Source organism: Halichoeres trimaculatus, unplaced genomic scaffold (genome assembly GCF_033239565.1).
Source record: "Halichoeres trimaculatus isolate MK-OKI-2021-1 unplaced genomic scaffold, fHalTri1.1 fHalTri1_scaffold_13, whole genome shotgun sequence".
NCBI lineage: Eukaryota > Metazoa > Chordata > Actinopteri > Labriformes > Labridae > Halichoeres > Halichoeres trimaculatus.
Genome location: NW_027437191.1, coordinates 24,770,504 through 24,790,039, shown reverse-complemented (window position 1 = coordinate 24,790,039; position 19,536 = coordinate 24,770,504). Strand labels below are relative to the sequence as shown.

Below are 19,536 nucleotides of genomic sequence, written 5' to 3'. Positions count from 1 at the left end.
ATGTTTCTCAAAAATGCAGCATTTCAACATCAGGATGGCTTCAAATGGCAGCCAGAAAATGTCTCCTACATTTTCTAGATAGAAAACAGAAAAATAAGACTCCTTTAAAGCATGAGGGTGGAGAGCGAGAGAGAGAGAGAGAGAGAGAGAGAGAGAGAGAGAGAGAGAGAGAGAGAGAGAGAGAGAGAGAGAGAGAGAGAGAGAGTATAAAGCCAGGACTCAGACTTCAGCTGCTCTGAACTTGTGAGGAGACTCTGACCGGATTAAAAAGCAGAGTAAAGAGAGCAGAGATGGTTTCTTTTTGACTCTGAAGCTGGATGCTTTTTCTGCTTTTGGAGAATGTTTTAGATGTCACACACACACACAGAGGTTTGCACCAGATTATGGAGAGGCACCTCTGCGCTCCTTCTCACCCTGATTTCTGGGATCTTTAAGTTGCTTATCTGCGTAAAATGCTCCAGCTGCTGTGAGTAAGATGAAGAGGAGGAGGCAGAAATGTGTCTCTGAGGCAACACCTGTGGTCTGACTGTTGGATAACTGCTGCTGCTGCCGGAGATGGAGCCGCTCTCATTCTCCAAGAGACGAGACACGCGCGTGGCGGATGAATATCTGAGTGATTTCAGGGTGATCTCCAGGCTTTCCTTCGAGCTCAATGACAGGGGGATCTGACGAGGGAAGGTGGAGGGATGGAGAATGCCAGCCAGCTCAAACCAACGCCTGTCACCTACGGAGAGCTGTTGAATATCTCCTCCAACTACACCCATGAGAATTTCACGTCGAAAGCGGAGGAGAAGGACGCCAACTTGGCTTTCCAGGCGGGTGTAGCCGTGACCTTAGCGCTCATAACTTTCGCCACGACGCTCTCCAACGCGTTCGTCATCGCCACCATTTACCAATCCCGCAAACTCCACACCCCAGCCAACTTCCTCATCGCCTCCCTGGCCATCACGGACCTGCTCGTGTCCATCCTGGTGATGCCCATCAGCGCGCTCTACACCGTGAGCCAGACGTGGACTCTGGGGCAGGTGATGTGTGACATCTGGCTCTCCTCGGACATAACGTGCTGCACCGCATCCATCCTCCACCTGTGCGTAATTGCGCTCGACCGCTACTGGGCCATCACGGACGCGGTGGAGTACTCCAAGAAGCGCACGCCGGCGCGCGCAGCCGGGATGGTAGCCACCGCCTGGGTGATCGCCATCTCCATCTCCCTGCCGCCTTTCTTTTGGCGCCAGGTGAAGGCAGAGGAGGTGACGACGTGCAACGTGAACACGGACCACATTTTCTACACCATCTACTCCACTTTCGGCGCGTTCTACATCCCCACGCTGCTGCTCATCGCGCTCTACGGGAGGATCTACGTGGAGGCACGGAAGCGCATCTTGAAGCAGTCGAGCAACAAGCCCGGGAAGAGACTCACCTCCGCGCACCTGATCACCAACTCCCCCGGCTCGGTGGCGTCCACCACGTCCCTCAACTACGGGACGAACGACACCTCCTCCTGTGACACTACCTCGTCCGCGAACGTGAGCCAAGTCAAAGTCACTGTGTCCGACGCGCTGCTGGAGAAGAAGCGCATCTCTGCGGCGCGCGAGAGGAAGGCGACCAAAACTTTGGGAATAATCCTGGGAGCCTACATCATCTGCTGGCTGCCCTTTTTCATCTACACTCTCTTAGTGCCTGTCTGCGAGTCCTGCTTCCACCCGGAGTTATTTGACATTTTCACCTGGCTCGGTTACCTCAACTCGTTAATCAACCCCATCATTTACACCATGTCCAACGAGGACTTCAAACAGGCTTTCCACAAACTAATCCGGTTTAAATGCTGCAGGGCATGAACCATGATTACCAGCCATAATAACCCCCCTCCCTCCTTCTCCCTTCCCCTCTCTCCCCTCATCTGTAAAATGCCAGAATTGAATCAAACCCACCACCACCCACAAACATCTCACTCCCAAGCTTCTCCCTGAGGCCAGCTCCCAGATTGTTTATGATAATGGGGCTGCATTATTGAGCGTGCAGCTGACAGATGGGAACGGATTGACCTGCCATCCAGCACTTGGATGCTTATTTCTGTGAAGAAAAGGAGTGGAGACGTGTTGGTGGATGTTGTGTTTGAGTGACTTGGAGAAAGCCCATGGCCCCCACCTTGGATGCAGGGGGCCCCGCCTGTATGAGCTGCACTGGACTGCAGCCTTACAGACTCACTTTGCCATATGAGTTTGACAGTCAACGTCAGTTGGCTTGTAAGCACAAACAGCTTAAGACTTAAGCTACCATGAGCCCCGCGGGCAAAAAATACGTTTTGTGTTTCATTTTCCTGTCTCAATAAGGGGAAATATTGGTGCCTAACAAGTTCAGTTCAGTTCCTCAGACGTGCCTGGCCCACATGGAGGTAAAGCATGACTTCAAAGAGAAAAAGATCCAGGTTTGGTTTCTTCTTGTGGCCAGTGTTTGTGTTTCTTTTTCTTTTCCTTGCTGCGTGCGTCTGATCTCACCTTAATAAGGCTCCAAAGTGAGTGTAAATGTATGCATCAGTGTGATTTTTATCTTCCTTTGCAAAAAGAGTCTGCTCGGACGAATGAGTGTCACACTGTTGAAAAAAAAGAAAAAACAAACAGCAGGAATGGAGAGGCGGTTGGTTCCTATGATGGAGGATATGGGCCACGTTAAAAACAATGGTCAAAAGTTAATTGACAAGATCAATCTCAGAAATTCACGATAACAAAGTCAAAACTTTATGAGACTAAAGTCAAAAACTTACAAGAATAAAGTGCAAACTTACGAGAAAAGTGATAAATTCACAAGAAGGGAGTTGTAAATTTATGAGAAAGAAGTCATTAATTATGAGGAAAAAAATCATAAATTTATGGGGAAAAGTCATAAATTATACAAAAAATAAATTTGTAAATTAATGAGAAAAAAATGTAAATTTACAAGAATTAAGACATAAATTTACAAGTATAAAGTCATAAACCTAAGAGAAAAAAATACATTTATTCCCAAGAATTAAGTTGTAAATTTACAAGGAAAAAGTAATAAATTATGAGGAAAAAGTCACAAATTTCGGAGAGAAAGTCATAAATCTACTAGAAAAAAAATGTAAAATTCAGATGAAAAAAAATATTTATTACTGAAAAAAAACATATATACTCACACAAAAAATAATACTTTACAGGAAAATTTTGAAAAGTTACAAGAATAAAATCATAAATTTAAGAGAAAAAAGTCATGAATTTTTTAAGAAAAATTTTCTCATTGTAAAAAAAATAAAGTCATGCATTTACTGGAAAAAAGTCATACATTTAAGAGCATAAAATCATTAATTCATGAGATTAATTCCGAAAATTGACTTTTCTTGTTTTTTAACTGTGGCCCTAAAATTTGTCATAGGAGCCAGCAGACCTGGTGTTAAAGGTGCATTCTTAATTGTGAATACTAGCTTTGATGTTCCATTTCATCAGCATCCAGAGAAACACAGGGCTGCCAGAGCACGGTTCCTACAGTCGCCTCCTGCAGTTTGGCATTTGTGTCCTCCTCTGTGTTGGAGGACTGTTAAAAACCATGGCAAATGTCACTGTATTCTGATTGAAATCACCATTTTACCTCCCACCGAACCCCTCACGTGTTAAATGTCAGGTTGTGGCCGCCACTGAAACGCTTAAAAGCACATTTTCCAAGACGATATGCCAAAGTGGGAGATGAAAATGTTTCCCCTCTGAGCTGTCAGGAAAAAAGTAGAGAATGTTGCAGAAGACTCAAAGTTCACGTTCTTTAACATCTTTTCTGGAAGTTTGGAGTCACAGCAAACTTTGAGGGTTTAAATTGCACAAGTTCTTTTGGTAAGGGCTCGTCCAGCAACTTCTTTATATAGCGTTTTATGTAAATAATTATAAACCTGGGTCTAAATTTTACACATTTTGGGTGAAAACAACCCCAAAGGACAAAGAAACTGTGAACACAAATTGCTTTAACCTGCACCCATAAAACATGCTGTAATGACTGTAATGTTAAAGTTTTGGGAGCTATTGACCCAAGTAAAGTTTAAAAGCGACAATAGTTTGGTTTCTGTCTTCATCTGGTTCAAACTGTTATTCAAAATGCATTCAGGACTTACAGTTCATGTGCTTTAACATCTTTTCTGGAAGTTTGGAGTCACAGCGAATTTGATGTCCAAAATTTGGTGTCCAAAAATATTGAATTTGATTATTTTGTATCATTAGTCAATGTTTACAATATTTGGTCTAATATCATGTAAAGATGACTGAAAGGGACCAAAAATTTGGCACTGTGTAAGCACAATGTTTTTCCAAACATCAGCCATGAAACAGGCTGTAGTTTCAGTTATAGTTTGTTTGGAGGGTACCCTTCAAACAATAAAAGCCAACAGGCTCAGATTGTCATGAGACATTTCCATTCAGAACTCAGTCTTTCATGTTCTTTAACAGCTTTTCTGGAAGTTTAGGGTCACAGAAAACTTGGGGCTTGTCCTGCACACAAATATTTGTCACGTCAAAGTATGAGAACCTAACCCTCCGTTTCAGTTTTGAGTTTTTGGGTTGTTGGGATCATAAAAAAATACTTATGAAGCTTTGTTGAGCAACTTTTTGGGGTCAAACAACAAAATAATAATAATTTGATTGTTTCAATGGACTGTTCTTTTAATATTTTCAAATCTAGACCTTAATTCTGCTTTTTTCAGGTGTAACAAAAGAAAAACACAAATGACAAAAAAGTGCAACCAACAGCTCAAACAGGCTCTAATAGTTGAAATTGTTTGGTAGATATTGGTCAAAGCAGAGTGTGAGAGCTAAAATAGGTAATTTTGATTGTTGTTCAAAGTCTTGTTACTCAATGTTTCCATTGAGGACTCTTAGTTCCTGCCCCTTGACATCTTTTCCGAAAGTTTGTGGTCACAACAATCTTAAGGAGCTTCAAAGGGCTCATTCGGCAACTTCTTTGGGTCAGAAAATCTTGAATTTGACTGTGCCCATAATGCCTGTAATAATACGTCTGCTGAAGTACTTGACAGGCTTATGTTGTTAGTTAAAGTGTCTTTATTTAACTTTTCCATCTATTGCTGATGTCTTTAACATCCTTCTGCAAGTTTGGGGCCTCAGCAAAGTCAGCGGTTTGCCTTGTGCACAAATTATCCATGAAAGGGCTCGTTCAGCAACTTGTTGGTGTCCAAACATCTTAGATTTGACCTTTTACATTGTCAGTAACTTCAATGGCAGCGTTAACATGTAGTCAGTAACCCTTTTATGTTAGGAATACTAGCCATAATTTGGTTGTGTACCACCATCTAAACACCAACAACCCTTTTGAAAAACGGAATATCCTCATAATCCGTTTTTTAAAACCTGAAAACACCCCTAGCTTACTCCCAAATATTTCATCATGTATACGCTTATCAGGATATCCCCATCGGAAGGAACATCAATTTGTGTTCTGTTGGCAAGGAATCTTGGTCTTTTGAGTGCAGGAAGTCCGCTAGCTGCTGCTGTTGTTGTTGTGGTTGCTATGGATACAGCAAGACGAATCGGAGATGACGCGCATTGTTTCATGACGCTTTTCGCATGTCAAGCTGTTGCGTTGCTGGTTCGATCAGTATACCACGTGAAAAAGGAATAACTTTGATTGCTCACGCATGTAAATGGGTTATTCCGAATGTTTCACAAACCAGAATATTGACCCTAACCTGAATATTGACTGCATGTTAACATAGCCAGCGGTTCAAAAACAGAGTCCTATTTTATTTTACACGTTTTAGGTGTTAAGGACAAAAAAGAAAGAAAAAAAAATCAAACTGTGAGCAGAAACGGAAACAAATGGAAGCAAAGAAACAGGCTGGGATAGTTTTAATGTTACTGATTGCCAGGAATTGTACCAAGCAAAGACTGTTAGCTGAGCTGGGGTTTCTTTTTTGTCTCTAACAGACTCAGATAGTTCCCCAAAGTGTTGTTATTTAACTTTCTCTTTCATTTTGTTTCCCTTCTGTTTCCATGTTCTTTAAAATCTCTTCTGGAAGTTTAGGGTCACAGCGAGCTTGAGGAGCTTTGAGGAACTTGTTCAGTAACTTCTCTGGGTCAGGCTATCTTGAATTCGACTGCCCGTTTTCTGGCATGTAATGTTTATATTTCAAATATTATAATATATTTATAATATATTTCTGGGTCCTTAAGTCACAGGTTTCTGGTGTTATTGACTGAAAAAGGATGAAAAAACCCTGACCCTTTGCTTTAACTGGCAGCCAACAAACAGGCTGTGATGTTATTACTTTAGGGAAACTGACCCGAAGTTTGTTTGGTCCCTAACAGACTCAGATTGTCATTCAAAGTCCCTGACAGTGTTGCAAAAAAGTTTCATGCAGATTGAGACCTTTGAGTTGAAAGCTAAGCTCCTCCTTTCTTTTCCAAAAAAGTTGCTGCATCGCTCTTTATGGGGCAATGAAACTCCAAAAGCACAAATGGCTGTTTTACCTCTTAAAGTTTGGGAGTTCCTGATCTCCCTAAACCTGTTACTAAAGGTTTTACTGTGAGAGATTCAATGGATCCAACACAGTATTTATGTTAAATACGATGGGGTTTGCTCTGTGGTATAAATCTGAATTATAGGCACATTAAAGAGATATTGCACATGTACATCACAGATTCAAAGCACAGAATATTTCAAATGTAGAGCTGGCAGTTATATTTAGAGGCTGTTTTTGCTGCTTCACCTTCACAGGGCACGACAGTCGACATACAGCTGAAAAGGCTTTAACATCATCCTGTGTGCCACCATCAGGCAGCGCAGGAGAAAAAGTTCACTCAAAGTGCAAAAAGATTATTGTTTAAGCGTTTGTTGGAAGGATTCCTGCAGAAACGAACCTTTTTCAGGAAGTTTTTAAACCAGGGATGGCTTTTATGTGAGTTACTTCCATAGCCAGCAGACTTTACAGAGACATAGTGACTTTACCTTAAAAAAAAGAAAACACAGAGTTGCATTGTTTTTGTGTTACTGTGAGCTCTAGAAATGAAGTTTTAGATGTGGAAAACAGACATTTAAAACATCAAAATTGCACAATGAGTCGAACAAACTGGCAAAGTAAGAAGCAGAGAAGAAACTCTCATATGCTGCAACATGTAAATGAGAGTTTTGTCAGCAGAGTTTGGCTTCAGCGAGAGATTTCTCTCTAAGTTTCTTTTCACTGAAGCTCTCAGACACTTAAAGTTACAAGCCTTTTAGTGAAACAACTTTGTACAATGGAGGATTAGAGCCATGTTAAAGAAAAATAAAGTATATTGCAGAGGCGGCTATTGTTCGAGTTAAACTTCTGCAAATTGCAACACTAATAAAATGTGATACAGAAATATTAAATAACTTCACCTAGGAGAGGTGTTATGTCATCAAAATCCTTTTACGCATGTGATCTCGTGTTTTTCAGACTATTTTTCTAAGTTCTTCTGATAGTCTAGCTTTGGACTAAAATAACAAGTTTATTCTCACAAATTTAAGATATTAATCACTTAAATTGACTTTGTTTGCCTTAATTCTCTGTCAAAACTTTGTCCAGGGTTATGTTGCGTTACAGCCATTACAGCCCTAATTATGGCTGCAGATGCAAAAAATGTTCAGAATTGGACACGAATAAATCTGTGAATTTCTTCGAATTAGATAAATACCCCTTCAGAGGACTTTCAGTAGTGACATACTGGTATTTCCAACAACAAAGAACTTCAAGAATTGTACTGATTAACGAGTGCCTGGTTTACAAGCTGGATGTAAGCATCTGTTTTGAATTGACTCCATGATAAACTATTGAGGCACATCCTTTCCCCAACAGATGATACAGCACAGCATTTGTATTCAAGCTCCTAACAGCTCCCATCTGTAAACAGATGTAAAACAAGAGCAAACTGCACAGAGATGCAAAACGTTGGATTGTTTTGGACTTGAATATCATTAGAGGGAACTTTTTGGTTGGTAAAATGTAAAAATTTGGCGGAACAAGGCTGGATGTTTCCTCTCACTCCAGTCTCTAAAACAAGCTAGGTAATGACCATACATCAGGGATCTAGATCTTGGTTGGAACTTCTTTTTAAAGAAAGTATCACTCAGATAAGTTCTGGTTGTCAGATTTTTTTGTCTTGGGATGGAAATAGGGTAGCTGTAACAGCTTTTTTTTTTTTTTTTTTTACCATCTGGATGTTGAGCCAAAGTTGTAGCATGGTTGCTTTAAGCTTGGTTTAACCAACAGATACATGAGAGGACTTCATCTTTCCTGTCTTTTGTGTCATCTTTTCAAGGCTCAGGGCTCATTCATACTTTGTCCTAGGGATGCATAATTCAAAACTGGAAACTTTTCATTTGGATTTTTGGTAAATTAACAGGAATTATTGGGGGTAATTGTGAATTTTCAGAATTTTGGTCATACACAAGTAAAAATATTACAAATGTTGGTTTTCTAAAAGCACACATGCATGCATAAAAACACATCTAAGGCAACAATTTGAAATGACATTAAAACTATTTTTCAGGGAATTTGGGGGAATTTCCCTCAACTGAGTTGAACAGTGCAGATATGCCAAATGCAACATTTATAAATGACACTAATCCGCTTTTAGAAGTGTAGAACTTAAATGGTTTCTCTTACAGAACAACAAAAACCACAAATGGTGAAAAATACATGAAACAAAAGAAGATTCAGGTATTTACAACAGCCTAGACACATTCTTTATGTCCCTTCGGCTATCCTCTAAACTTATGCACATTTTGATGAACATTTGTTAGTTTGGCTGGTTAGTTGGCCAGTGAAGGTGATTGGTGATCAAATGTGCCTGGAATTGTTTGCACATGTGATTCATGGTACCCAAATGAATTTGCCATCAATCTTGTTTTTACAACCAAGATCACTGTTTGAAACTTCTTGCTCAAGTTGTAATAACTTGAGCAATAGTAACAAGAAAAGAAAAAGAAAAAAAATTCTGAGCCAAACTTTCATGTAAATTTTTAGAAAACTTCATTTGATGTCCAATTTCCAATATTCTCGAGCTAAAATCCCCATGGAAGTTTCTGGGAAACACTCCTGAAATTTACAGGAAATTTTTCAAACCTTTGCAACTCTACTTACACTATATAAAGGTTACAACCTATAAGCTTCATGCATAACGGTTGGATGAACATTAAACAGTGCATCCACAAGAGGGCACCTGAATGAACACGTCTCACAGTCCTTAACTTTTCCTTGGCTGTTGTTCAAATGTCATCCATCCTTTCAAACTACTCCAAGCTTCATTGTTTTAAGGTTTGACTTCGTAATGCTCTCGTGATTTTTGGTCTTATTGCAGCATTTAGTGTGTATCTCTAAACTTCCAGAAAATATACAAAAATGTGGACAAAAGTGCATTTTATTCAGTTTATGGTGAATATCAACACTGTAATCCTCCAGCAGTTTAACCCTTTTCATTTGATTCTAAGCACAAAAGCTAAAGTGGCAAAATTAATAAGAAACAAAAAGAATCTGAGAGAGTCTCTCACAGAAACATTAGAGATGGCTGCCAGAGAATCTGGACTCTCTGGCTCCCTCCTGGTCCTGAATCTGAGAGACTTCTCAGATTGGCTTGGATGTGCTGTAGCCACCGTGCTCGATCACAGCTCTGTGCTGAAAAGCCTCTTTGTGTACAGTTTGGATCAGCTCAGTGTGAATCTCATCTGGTGGCTCTGTCAATCCAATGGAAGTTGCGTTTCATCCAGGTTAGCTTCTGCTGTACAACGCTTCTGCACACATAAGCGATGCACTGTAACTGCTCTGCTCTGAACGGATGAAATCCAACCCACTTGGAGCACAAAAAAGCACTGCTGCTGTTGTGAAAACTGAAAAAATATCAATAAAAAAGGTCTATGGCATCATGAGGTTACCAGAAGTTGCCCACACTCTTTTTTTATATTTCCGTCTGTTTGGATGTGATTCTGAGGGAGCTGGAACAAAAACGCGCTGACATTTCCTCTATCGCTGTCAGAATCTGCTGCTTCTGGGTCTTCCTGCTGATGATGAAACATTTCACAGATGTGAGCTGATGGATGTGCTGGATGTGCTTAACTCTCCATAAGAGGAAGAATCCATCTCTGAAATGTCAGTGTAAACACCTGATGAAATAAATGCCTGATTTTTTCAGACTTTGCATCAATGAGGGAGATTCTAACCTTATATCAAACACCCAGTTCACAGCAGAAACAGAATACACATAGAGTAATCATTACATAAGGTGAACCTCGGACAGAAAAGGGCTAGCTTTTCCCCTACCTCTGCTTTCTGTCTTTATGCTAAGCTAGGTTAATTAGCTTCATTATCACAGTCTGTTATTAGGTACTACAACTGATTTTTCATTAGTGAGTATTTTGTTGTTTCCACTCAAAAAACAAGTAGCTTGATATTTGTATTTGTGCAAAGCAAGACTAGCTTTTGCTCCTTTTTCTGTCTGTATGCTAAGCTAGGGTAAGTGGGAGAGATTATACCAGCCTTTAGCCTACAATGTCTGTTTATAGATATATTAAACATTCAAATTTGGGTAAGACTAGCCTTGCTGTTCCCCTCTGCTTTTAGTTTTCATGCTAAGCTAAGCTAATTACCCTCAGGATTTAAGTCTGCTATTTGGTGTCGTAGCTATTTTTTTCTTTTGCTATGTGTTACCACTCAGAGAACTAGTAGTTTGATGTTTGGACTGAGGCAGACTAGCTTTTCCCTCTCCTTCTATCTTTTCACTAATGCTAAGCTAGGCTAAGAGGAAGAAAACTTTCCAATCTTCGGTTCACAAAGACGGCATATATTTGTAGATGAGTTATGCATGAACTTCAAACTTTTTATTGCGTAGAATCTGCACATTTTGAAAATCTAGTCTTTGTGCTATGCTAAGCTCGTTACCACCAGGATCTAGGTCTGTTATTGGGTGCTGTAGCGGATTTTCATTAAGTTTTTTTTTTTTGTTTTCTTTTGGTTTTTTTTCAGTCATCAAAGCAACTACTTTAAAGTCTAAAGTTAGCAAGGCTAGCCTTTTCACACAGTTTCCATATTCATGGTAAGCTAGGATAGTTCTTGACCCGGTGTTTATCTATATACTAGGTAAGGCCAAGTAAACCTCTTGTACGCTAACAAAGCAAAGAGCTCTGAATGTTTCTTTAAGTAAAATTTGAGCCAATATCAACAAAAGTCTTGCTGTTTTGAGCCTTTATGCTAAGCTAGGCTAATTACTTTCAGGTAAACAAGATACCAAATATTATTTAGTGGGTGCTGGTTGTTACCTCTCAAAAAAGGAAGTGTACAACTTTGGATTGAAACAGGCTTGCTTTTTCCCCTGGTCTCCCTCTTATGCTAAGCTAGGTTAGCTCTTGTTTCATGTTTTCATCTTTATGCAAATCTAGGGTTTGAAGAAGATGATCTTTCAGCCTTTGAGATATACAACGGCTCTTGATTTTCTGTTAGTAAAATCTGAAGCTTACACAAAACTAAGCTAGCTGTTTTTCGTTACTTTTAGTTTTAATGCTAAGCTAGGCTAACTAGTAAACAATCTGAATCTATACTTAAAAGGAGCTTCTGCCCATTTTATGTGGTAGGTTGTGGTTAATTTTGGAAAACAACTGAGCAGTTTGGCTTTTGTTACTCACTTGTGCTATGCTAAGCTCAGTTAAGCTAGGCTGACTATGTGGTGGTTCTAACTTTTTGAACAAGAAAGCTAAATAAATCATGAAACCTGCAAAGAAAATATTTTAAAAGCTTTTCTCAGCTTTCATGAACCAGAAAATTTAATTTTTAAGCCAAAGTTTCTTTTTTTTATTTGAAGCTACGCTTGAAAGAATTTAATGATATTGAATTTGGAGCACATACACATCTCATACTTTGTGATGTTGAATGTCTTTCTGTGAGATCTGTTGATGATAAGAGAAACAGAGCGCAGCCTTTGTGTCCCTTCAAATAAGGCATCCGTTGGTTTGTGAAGCCTTGTTCAGCTACATTAGTCGCTATCAACGTCGCTGTCGAGCTGCAGGTCTGCAATAAAAACCTCTCTTTGTGAAAAATGGAGGATTTAATAGTTTGCAAAGGAATTCATCAAATGTCCCTCCTGTCAGAAAACACTCATCCCAGAATCAGAAAGCAAACAGCACACCAGCGACTTTCTTCCTTTTGTTAGAAATTAATATTTCTGGCTCCCTATGAAATCGATCGGGCCGCTGTGGCCCCTCTGATTACTGTTTCCATGGTTTGATGCTCGGCTAAACCATGGCAACACAAGCTCTGCTGGAAGTGTGTCACGCTGTTGAAGCCAAATAAACACATTGACTGGAATTTAGATGAAGCCGGAAAGGTGACGCCACATCTCTGTACCTGCTCCTCAAATCATCTGCAGATTCAGATTAAAAACTGGGAGCAGGGAGATGTTTCCGCTCGGAAAATAAATGTTTTTTTTAGAGAGAACGGAGGCCGGCTGTGACGGAGAGGTATCTGTGAATATTTCTCCTGCTGTCAGGGAAAAACACTCATCTTAAAGCCACGTTTTCCACACCGCAGCGTCTAATTTACAGCAGAAACAAACGTGACGCTGATTTTAAAGGACGAGTGGGAGATGAACGTGTCCTCAGCTTCCCTCTCTCAGCAGAGCGACGGCGGATTCTTTCCTCTCCGTGGAGTCACACGTTTGGTTTTTTCCTTTCTAACCTTGAAGGCGTCCGCGAACACACAGTCCCTCCCTGAATGAAGCTGAATGTGTCGATTGTTAAAGCGGCTCCTTTCACATTTTTCCTCTTTTGTTCAAATGCTCACACCGCAAAAAAAATTCAATCTTATCAAGTCATTATTGTCTTTTATTGAAGTCTAAAAGTCTTTTCAGAGAAACAGGCTGAACTCAAAGTCTGTGCTGGAGTTTTTTCTTTTTCTGCAGCTTCAAACCAAATCTCACACGTTTCTCTTCAGCAGATGGATTTTATTCCATCTGTCATCAAACTGTCAATGTTCACAGTTTTCATTTTTCTGCACTTTGGGTTGAGTAATGTGTTGATTTTAAAGCGGAGTGTGAATGTTTTATGGACATTTGTCTTTAAACAGACAGAACAAAGGAAGGGAACGTTAAGTCACTGTAGGTAATTAATCGGCTTCAAAGAGATCTAAACCAAAAGTCCCAACATCAATCTGAAAGAGGGGGCATTCTGCTTTACTATATTGTATTGTGGATTTAAAGTAACAATGCTGGATGTTCTGAATAATTGTACAGATTTTCAAACCTTTGCATCACCATATGTTGTGGAAATCCCTAAATCTAAAACAATACGTTCCAAAACAACCAGAATTTTGTCATGAGGTCTTCCTCACAATATTGTCATCTTTACGAAATCTTGTTTGCCACAACATCCCAATCTTTATGCAGTTCTTCTTTAGCAGTCTAGAGACTTGCTAAGTGATGAGGTTATCGAATCACATCACAATCTTTGCCGTTGGTCGTAAGATCTTCAACTTCTGTCACACAAGACAAGATCATCAACTTTCATCATATGATATGAGATCTTTGTCACAAGATTGTAGTCTTCATCACGCAATTGGAGTAGCATGATCTGATTCACGTTTCTACCCATTAGATTGAGCTCACAAGACTTGCGGAATGATGAGGTCAGCACACCACAACTTTCGTTCTTGGGCGCAAGATCTTCAACCTTGGTCATGTCACATGTTCTCCAGAAGACTTGTTAACATGATGAGGTCATCACATACAAATCTCCTAACTGGGTTCAAACACCAAGGTCTGCTCATAGCTCCGCCCTTGACAGGCCTCCGGAGGGCTGGCCAATCAGAATGAAGGGGGTTTGTGGAGCAGGGAGCCTTAAAGAGACAGCAGCTACTGCTAAGCTTTTCAGACAGGGGCTGAAATGAGAGTCTTCTGAACAACCAAAGAGAGAAAAATATCAATTTGTTTAAGCTTTAAATCATAAAACAATACTATGAGGCCACCAAAGGGACAGAATAAAGAATTTAAAAAAAACACAGTACCCCCTCTTTAAGGTCTGCAAGGCTGTTTCTTTGGTGGACCTTGGTCAAGAGGGAGCAAGTGTGTGGTAGCGAAAGTGAGATAAGTGGGGCGGCCTGTTTGTCAAGTAAGTTAGCCAACGAATCACCAATCTTGTGACTTTTCTGGGCCAATGTAGCTCTCTGGATGGGCTGGAGGAAAGACCATGGGTGCTTAGATAGAGAATATTAGCCATCTTTACTACTACTATGGCAATACATGCTCGACATGCGTCTAGAACTTCATATTTTGAAGTTTGTGCAACAGTTCGAACCTTCATAAGCTTGTTCTCTATTGTTGGATAAACGTTTGATCTGAAACAGTCCAAACACCTAACTGAGTGCGTGTGTGTGTTCGGCTGTCAGATTCATGCTAAACTCATGTCTGACGTTTCAATTCCGTTTTCCGTTTGTTTTCTTCCAAAGACGTTTTTTTCCTCCCAGCAGGTCGGATCAGAGCGCTGCTGATGGTGTTAGATGATAAAAGCTAAATGACAGACAGAGGAAGAAGAGGAGGAAGGAACATGTGATGGTGTGTGTGGGCGATGTAAAGCTCAGAGAAACATCCCACTCCCAAACACAGACACACAGGAACACACAGGAACACACACACACACACACACACACACACACACACACACACACACACACACACACACACACACACACACACACACACACACACTATACCAGCACTGAATCTGTTCAACACGACGTCCCAGCACGAGGAACAAAGACATAAAGAGATGAGAACGAATCTACATACAGAGAAGAGTGAGTTGGTGAGTGGGCTTTGCTTGTGTGTGTGTGTGTGTGTGTGTGTGTGTGTGTGTGTGTGTGTGTGTGTGTGTGTGTGTGTGTGTGTGTGTGTGTGTGTTTGTGTGTGTGTGTGTGTGTGTGTGTGTGTTAATGTTTGACCTCCTGTGTGAATCTTGGATGAGTTTTGTTACAGCATGAAGTGGCGCTGAAAACACCATCATGATGAATAATTGACCCTGAACGTGCACTTAACACTTGTTTATTTATGGATCCAACACGAGCAGCTTTCATCCACGGAGTGAACCAAACACGGATGTAGACTCAGAGACGTCACGCCACTCTGAAAAGGAGTTATGAAACTTAAAGATGATGGGCATCGTGATGGAAAACCTCAGCCAAAGAGGTGGACTGAAGCAGCCTCAGCACCAATTTAGGCCACTTCTTGGCTTCCCGATGGTGGACACAGGAGCCTAACTTCTAAAATACACTGGGTGCATCTGCAGTGCGTCTCTGTTCTGTAACAGCAAACAGATCAAATAGGTTTCATTCAAATCAATGTGTCAACTTACACAGGATCCGTTCTGTTGCAGAACGTCTGTGTGGATGGTCTGTGTTGCAGGTAATGCACAGCCATCCAGTGGGGAACCTTCAGGGACTTCTAGGCCTTCAGAGAAGGCCTTAAAAAATCTGGACCAAAAAATATACGTACCATGTATCTATATATATATATATATATTCTCATTTAGTTGAATAAAATACATTTAATACATCATGTAAGTTTTGAAATTAAGTGTACTACAAAGTTCACTTCAGTAATGAAGGGTTACTGTCTTGAAACATGTTATCTCTATCAGAGCCCGGTTTGCTGGCTCGTTAAGTGGTTAGGACTTCACGAAGGCCAGGCTGTGTGTTTTGGTTTGGAGAGAGACAGGAAAATTGACCAATCACGATTTGATTTTTTGGGGGCGGGACAAAAACAGAAGAGCATAGGCCTTCGTGAAGTCCGAACAGTGGGCAGAGTGGTGAGAGCGGTGAGAGGAATGGCAGAAGATGAGAGCGAAGTTGTGGCTAGCTTGTTAGCATCTTTTTCAGCGTGTGCGAGTAAAAATTTCATCTGGTCGTGCGAGTGCTTATGTCTTAATACTTCATCTATCACGGGCACTGTGTAAGACATTGTGGATTGAATTCTCCCTCTCTTTCACTGGCTCAGTCAGTCTCCTCCATCTGAACTCTCCCCTGTTTTAAAGAGAGAGCGCTGTCGCGTACACACGCAGCGCGTATGGCCATCACACACCGAAGATAGACAGAACTTCATACCGACACACGTTTCACTATTTTAAAGTCAGCCTTGTCATTATATGATTCACACTGCTCTAACCTCTCCTGATTGAAGAGGATGCTGCGTTAGAGCAGAGCTACGTTAGTTTGACTCATGACATGTCATGTCAACACTAAAAATGAAAGATAGAAAACAGCTAAGGCTCTGATCGTCTCTTCATCAACAAGTGCAGCACAGTTATCTGTCTCCGTCTCTGAGGTCTCTTGTAGCGTCTTTGTATCAAACAAACTAAGAGGGAGGGGGTGGATGGTTTTTGAGTTTTCAATATAACGCCCAAGGACAGGACTTGATTCACTTTCAAAAATATTAGCGATCACAGGAGCAAACTTTAAGTGGGGGGACAATCAGGAGAAATCACAAGCCAGGAAAACAGCCAGAGAAGGGGTTTAAAAATGGGAGACTCCCTCCATATTCAAGAGTGTTGGCAGCCTGCCAGTACTCTCGATGGGTAAAAGTAACGAGTTTATGTATGACACAGATTGACAAAGATAAAAACTAAAGACATTTTCTTCATCATTTCAGGTTATTTAAGTAATTTTTGTAAACTCACTTAATAATTTTAGTTATTGTTTTCTGTAAAGCCTCTTATTTATTTTTATTTAATTTATTCAATGAAAATGTTTTTGTTAACTAGTTTTTTTCCGCGATGATTTCTTTGCTGGGCTGTGAGGGCTGAAGTGAAGGCCCAGCTGTACTACTCACGGTTCGCCACTGCAGCCATCCTATCTTTGACGGACGCAGAGCTGTGATGCATAAATTCAGCGTAGGGAAGATGGAGCGTGACAGGAAGTCTTGACTGGAAACTACCTAAAAACACACAGTGACTTTCAAAATAAAACAAACTATGTCAGAACCAGTTTGTATTTTGCTTGACTACGACGACAAATGGACACAATGAGCGGAGCCAGACCAGTAGTCAACAGTAGGGTTTACCAGCCCAACATGAATGAAGAGAGACTTTTCAATGGAGAGGAAAGCGCTGAAACTTCTCGGTCTGTGACTCCAGCTGCCTGTCAGTCACAGTTGACAGACGCAGTCAAGGCACAGCGCAACAGAGTCGCATTACAGACGTATCTGGTATATTTCAGGCATAACTGTTGGACAGAAGAGCAGAAGAAAGCTAAACAGGACAGTGATACAGCCCGAGATAAAGGCTAAAATGACTGGCATGACATAACCAGGATTTACTAACAGGGCTCTCAAGTTTTGAATGCAGACTAAAGTGACTCAATCCACTGCTATTTTAGGATGTGACAGCCCCTAACATTTCACAACAAAAACTACTACACAATAATTTAAAGAAACATAATAATTCTTCATCATCAACAACATTTTGCCTTAAAAAGTAAAAAAAAATGATATCCTCTCATAACTTTCACAGCTCTTAGCTTGTTTATAAAAGGTCATAAAAAAAACACTAAGACCATAATCAGGGGCCAGTCCCTATAAATGTGCTTTTTTTCACCTTTGAATTTCAGTAGCTTTGTTTTTATTTTTTAATGTATGGACAAGAAATCACCTCCAATGTGTCCTGGACATCATCTCACTTTCACAGGAAAAAGGCAAATTTTAAATATGAAACTGTCTTCACCCCGGTATAAACAATACATGATGAAGGATAGCTCAGGTTGACTTTATCATCTCACTGAGTGACTAAAAACAGCAGCTTGGAGATCGAGTTTTCTGTCTGCGTTTTTACCCTCACCAGCACAGGGTGTGCGCCCAAAGACAGGTCAGATATTCACACCTACATCGGCTGCAATGTAAAGTGACATTACTGTCAGACAACAACGGTAACAGCCACACTTTAAATGGAAGATATTGAGCCCGTAGTCCACAGAGCAGGTCGTGGTGGCATTAGATGTACTCATGTGCAGGATCGCCAGATGCGCGCCATATCTATGATGCATCAAAGCTTGTCAGAAATGTCAGTTTCCCTAATATTTATACGCCAGGAAAAGAAAGATCATAATGATTGTTCACGAGTCCAAGTCAATTCTGAGGTCTCTCTGTGTACATTTTTTCAGCGTGAGAAATGCAATGTGTGGCGGTAGTGCGTGACAAAAGACCCAAAAGAGTGACTGTCACGCTCAATGCATGACACTTGAGAGCCCTGCACTAACATTACACATTACCAACACGTCTCAGAGCACCAGCCTGTCACTAGCGCTAAATAAAGCCAGTTACTAAACAACGGGTCAAACTGACAAAGTTTGCTTGTTGTCATGTTTCAAACTGTAGCACTACATAACTGTTGTAGATAAATACCTTACCTCATCATGCATCTTGTAAAATGTTGTCTTGAATGAAGAAAAGTAGAATTAAAAAGAATATGAGATCTCTATTCATTTCCAAAACAAACACACACCTTTCTAGAAGGTTAAGAGCCACGTCTTCATAACAGTGTGTGTGTGATACTCCGGGCCAAAAGGTGGCGCTGTAGTCTAATTAAAACAGATCTTCCTTGCAGCATCTTTAGAAAAGTTTCAGACAGAAGCTCAAACAAGGGTTTTCTGAAACACCAGAAAGAGAAAAATAGGGATTTTGTTTTTCAGCTGTGAATCATGTTAAGATACTACAGGGTCACCAGAGGCACAGAATGAAGACCGAAATAAAAAGCACAACCCTCCCCGAAAGAGAAGGACAGAGAACATTAAAAAGTGCCACAGCTAAAACAAAGTGAACAGCTCACTTTTTAGATGACAAAAAGTGAAACTTGCCAAATTTTACAACCCTATCCCTAAAGAAGTGTTTTGCAGATGTTATAAAAAATCCTTTATCTTCCATTGGTTAGCTTCATTTGTTCTCCATCTGTCGATATCTGTCTGCTGACTGCCAGCTTCAACAGATCCAGGAACTCACCATAAATTTGTCCCACCTCAGTCTTCAGTGGAGCTAACAGTTTTTAAAGGTTTCTGGAGTATTTCATAAACTAAACACCTTCTTTTACTGAAATATACGTTTGTTAGTGTCTCATCATCTCTTCCCCAACCTGAGCCTGGACTCTGTAAAATCTCTTTCTCCCCTCGTACAACAAGTTCCCCCTTTAAAGACCTGGCGGTCACGATGTCCCCGAACTGCCACTTCTGCTCGGGTTGTGAATATTTATCTCACAGTTTTAGAGAAGTCACAGGTGCAAAGAGAGGAAAATTGGCATCTAAAAAAAGCAGCAGCCCTGGCATAATAAATGGCTTTAATAGGGCCTTTCATTGTAAGCCATTACTTAAAGTGACAGCAGACACATTATAAAGGCGAGCACAGCAATGATTAAAATAATAATTCAGATTGTGGACGAGGCAGGAAGTGTGATCTCCCTGTGAGGCTCAGGAAGGAGCTGGAGACTTGTTGCTTCATGTCCAGACTTTAAAGAGGAAGAGTTATAGATTTATGGAAGGTATATATCCAG

General features: G+C 40.6%; 1 protein-coding gene across 1 annotated transcript; it reads left to right on the top strand.

Moving 5' to 3' along the window:
• The first annotated feature begins 243 nt into the window (after window positions 1-243).
• LOC141801810 (5-hydroxytryptamine receptor 1B-like) lies at window positions 244-3,068 on the top strand. The gene has a single exon (XM_074685096.1). It carries the CDS (start codon window positions 687-689, stop codon window positions 1,836-1,838), a length of 1,152 nt encoding a protein of 383 aa, XP_074541197.1. The 5' UTR covers window positions 244-686; the 3' UTR covers window positions 1,839-3,068.
• Window positions 3,069-19,536: the final 16,468 nt, after the last annotated feature.

Bases quoted from the DNA above. Each gene is read 5' to 3' on its own strand.
- LOC141801810 (XM_074685096.1), top strand. From the start codon at position 687: ATGGAGAATGCCAGCCAGCTCAAACCAACGCCTGTCACCTACGGAGAG.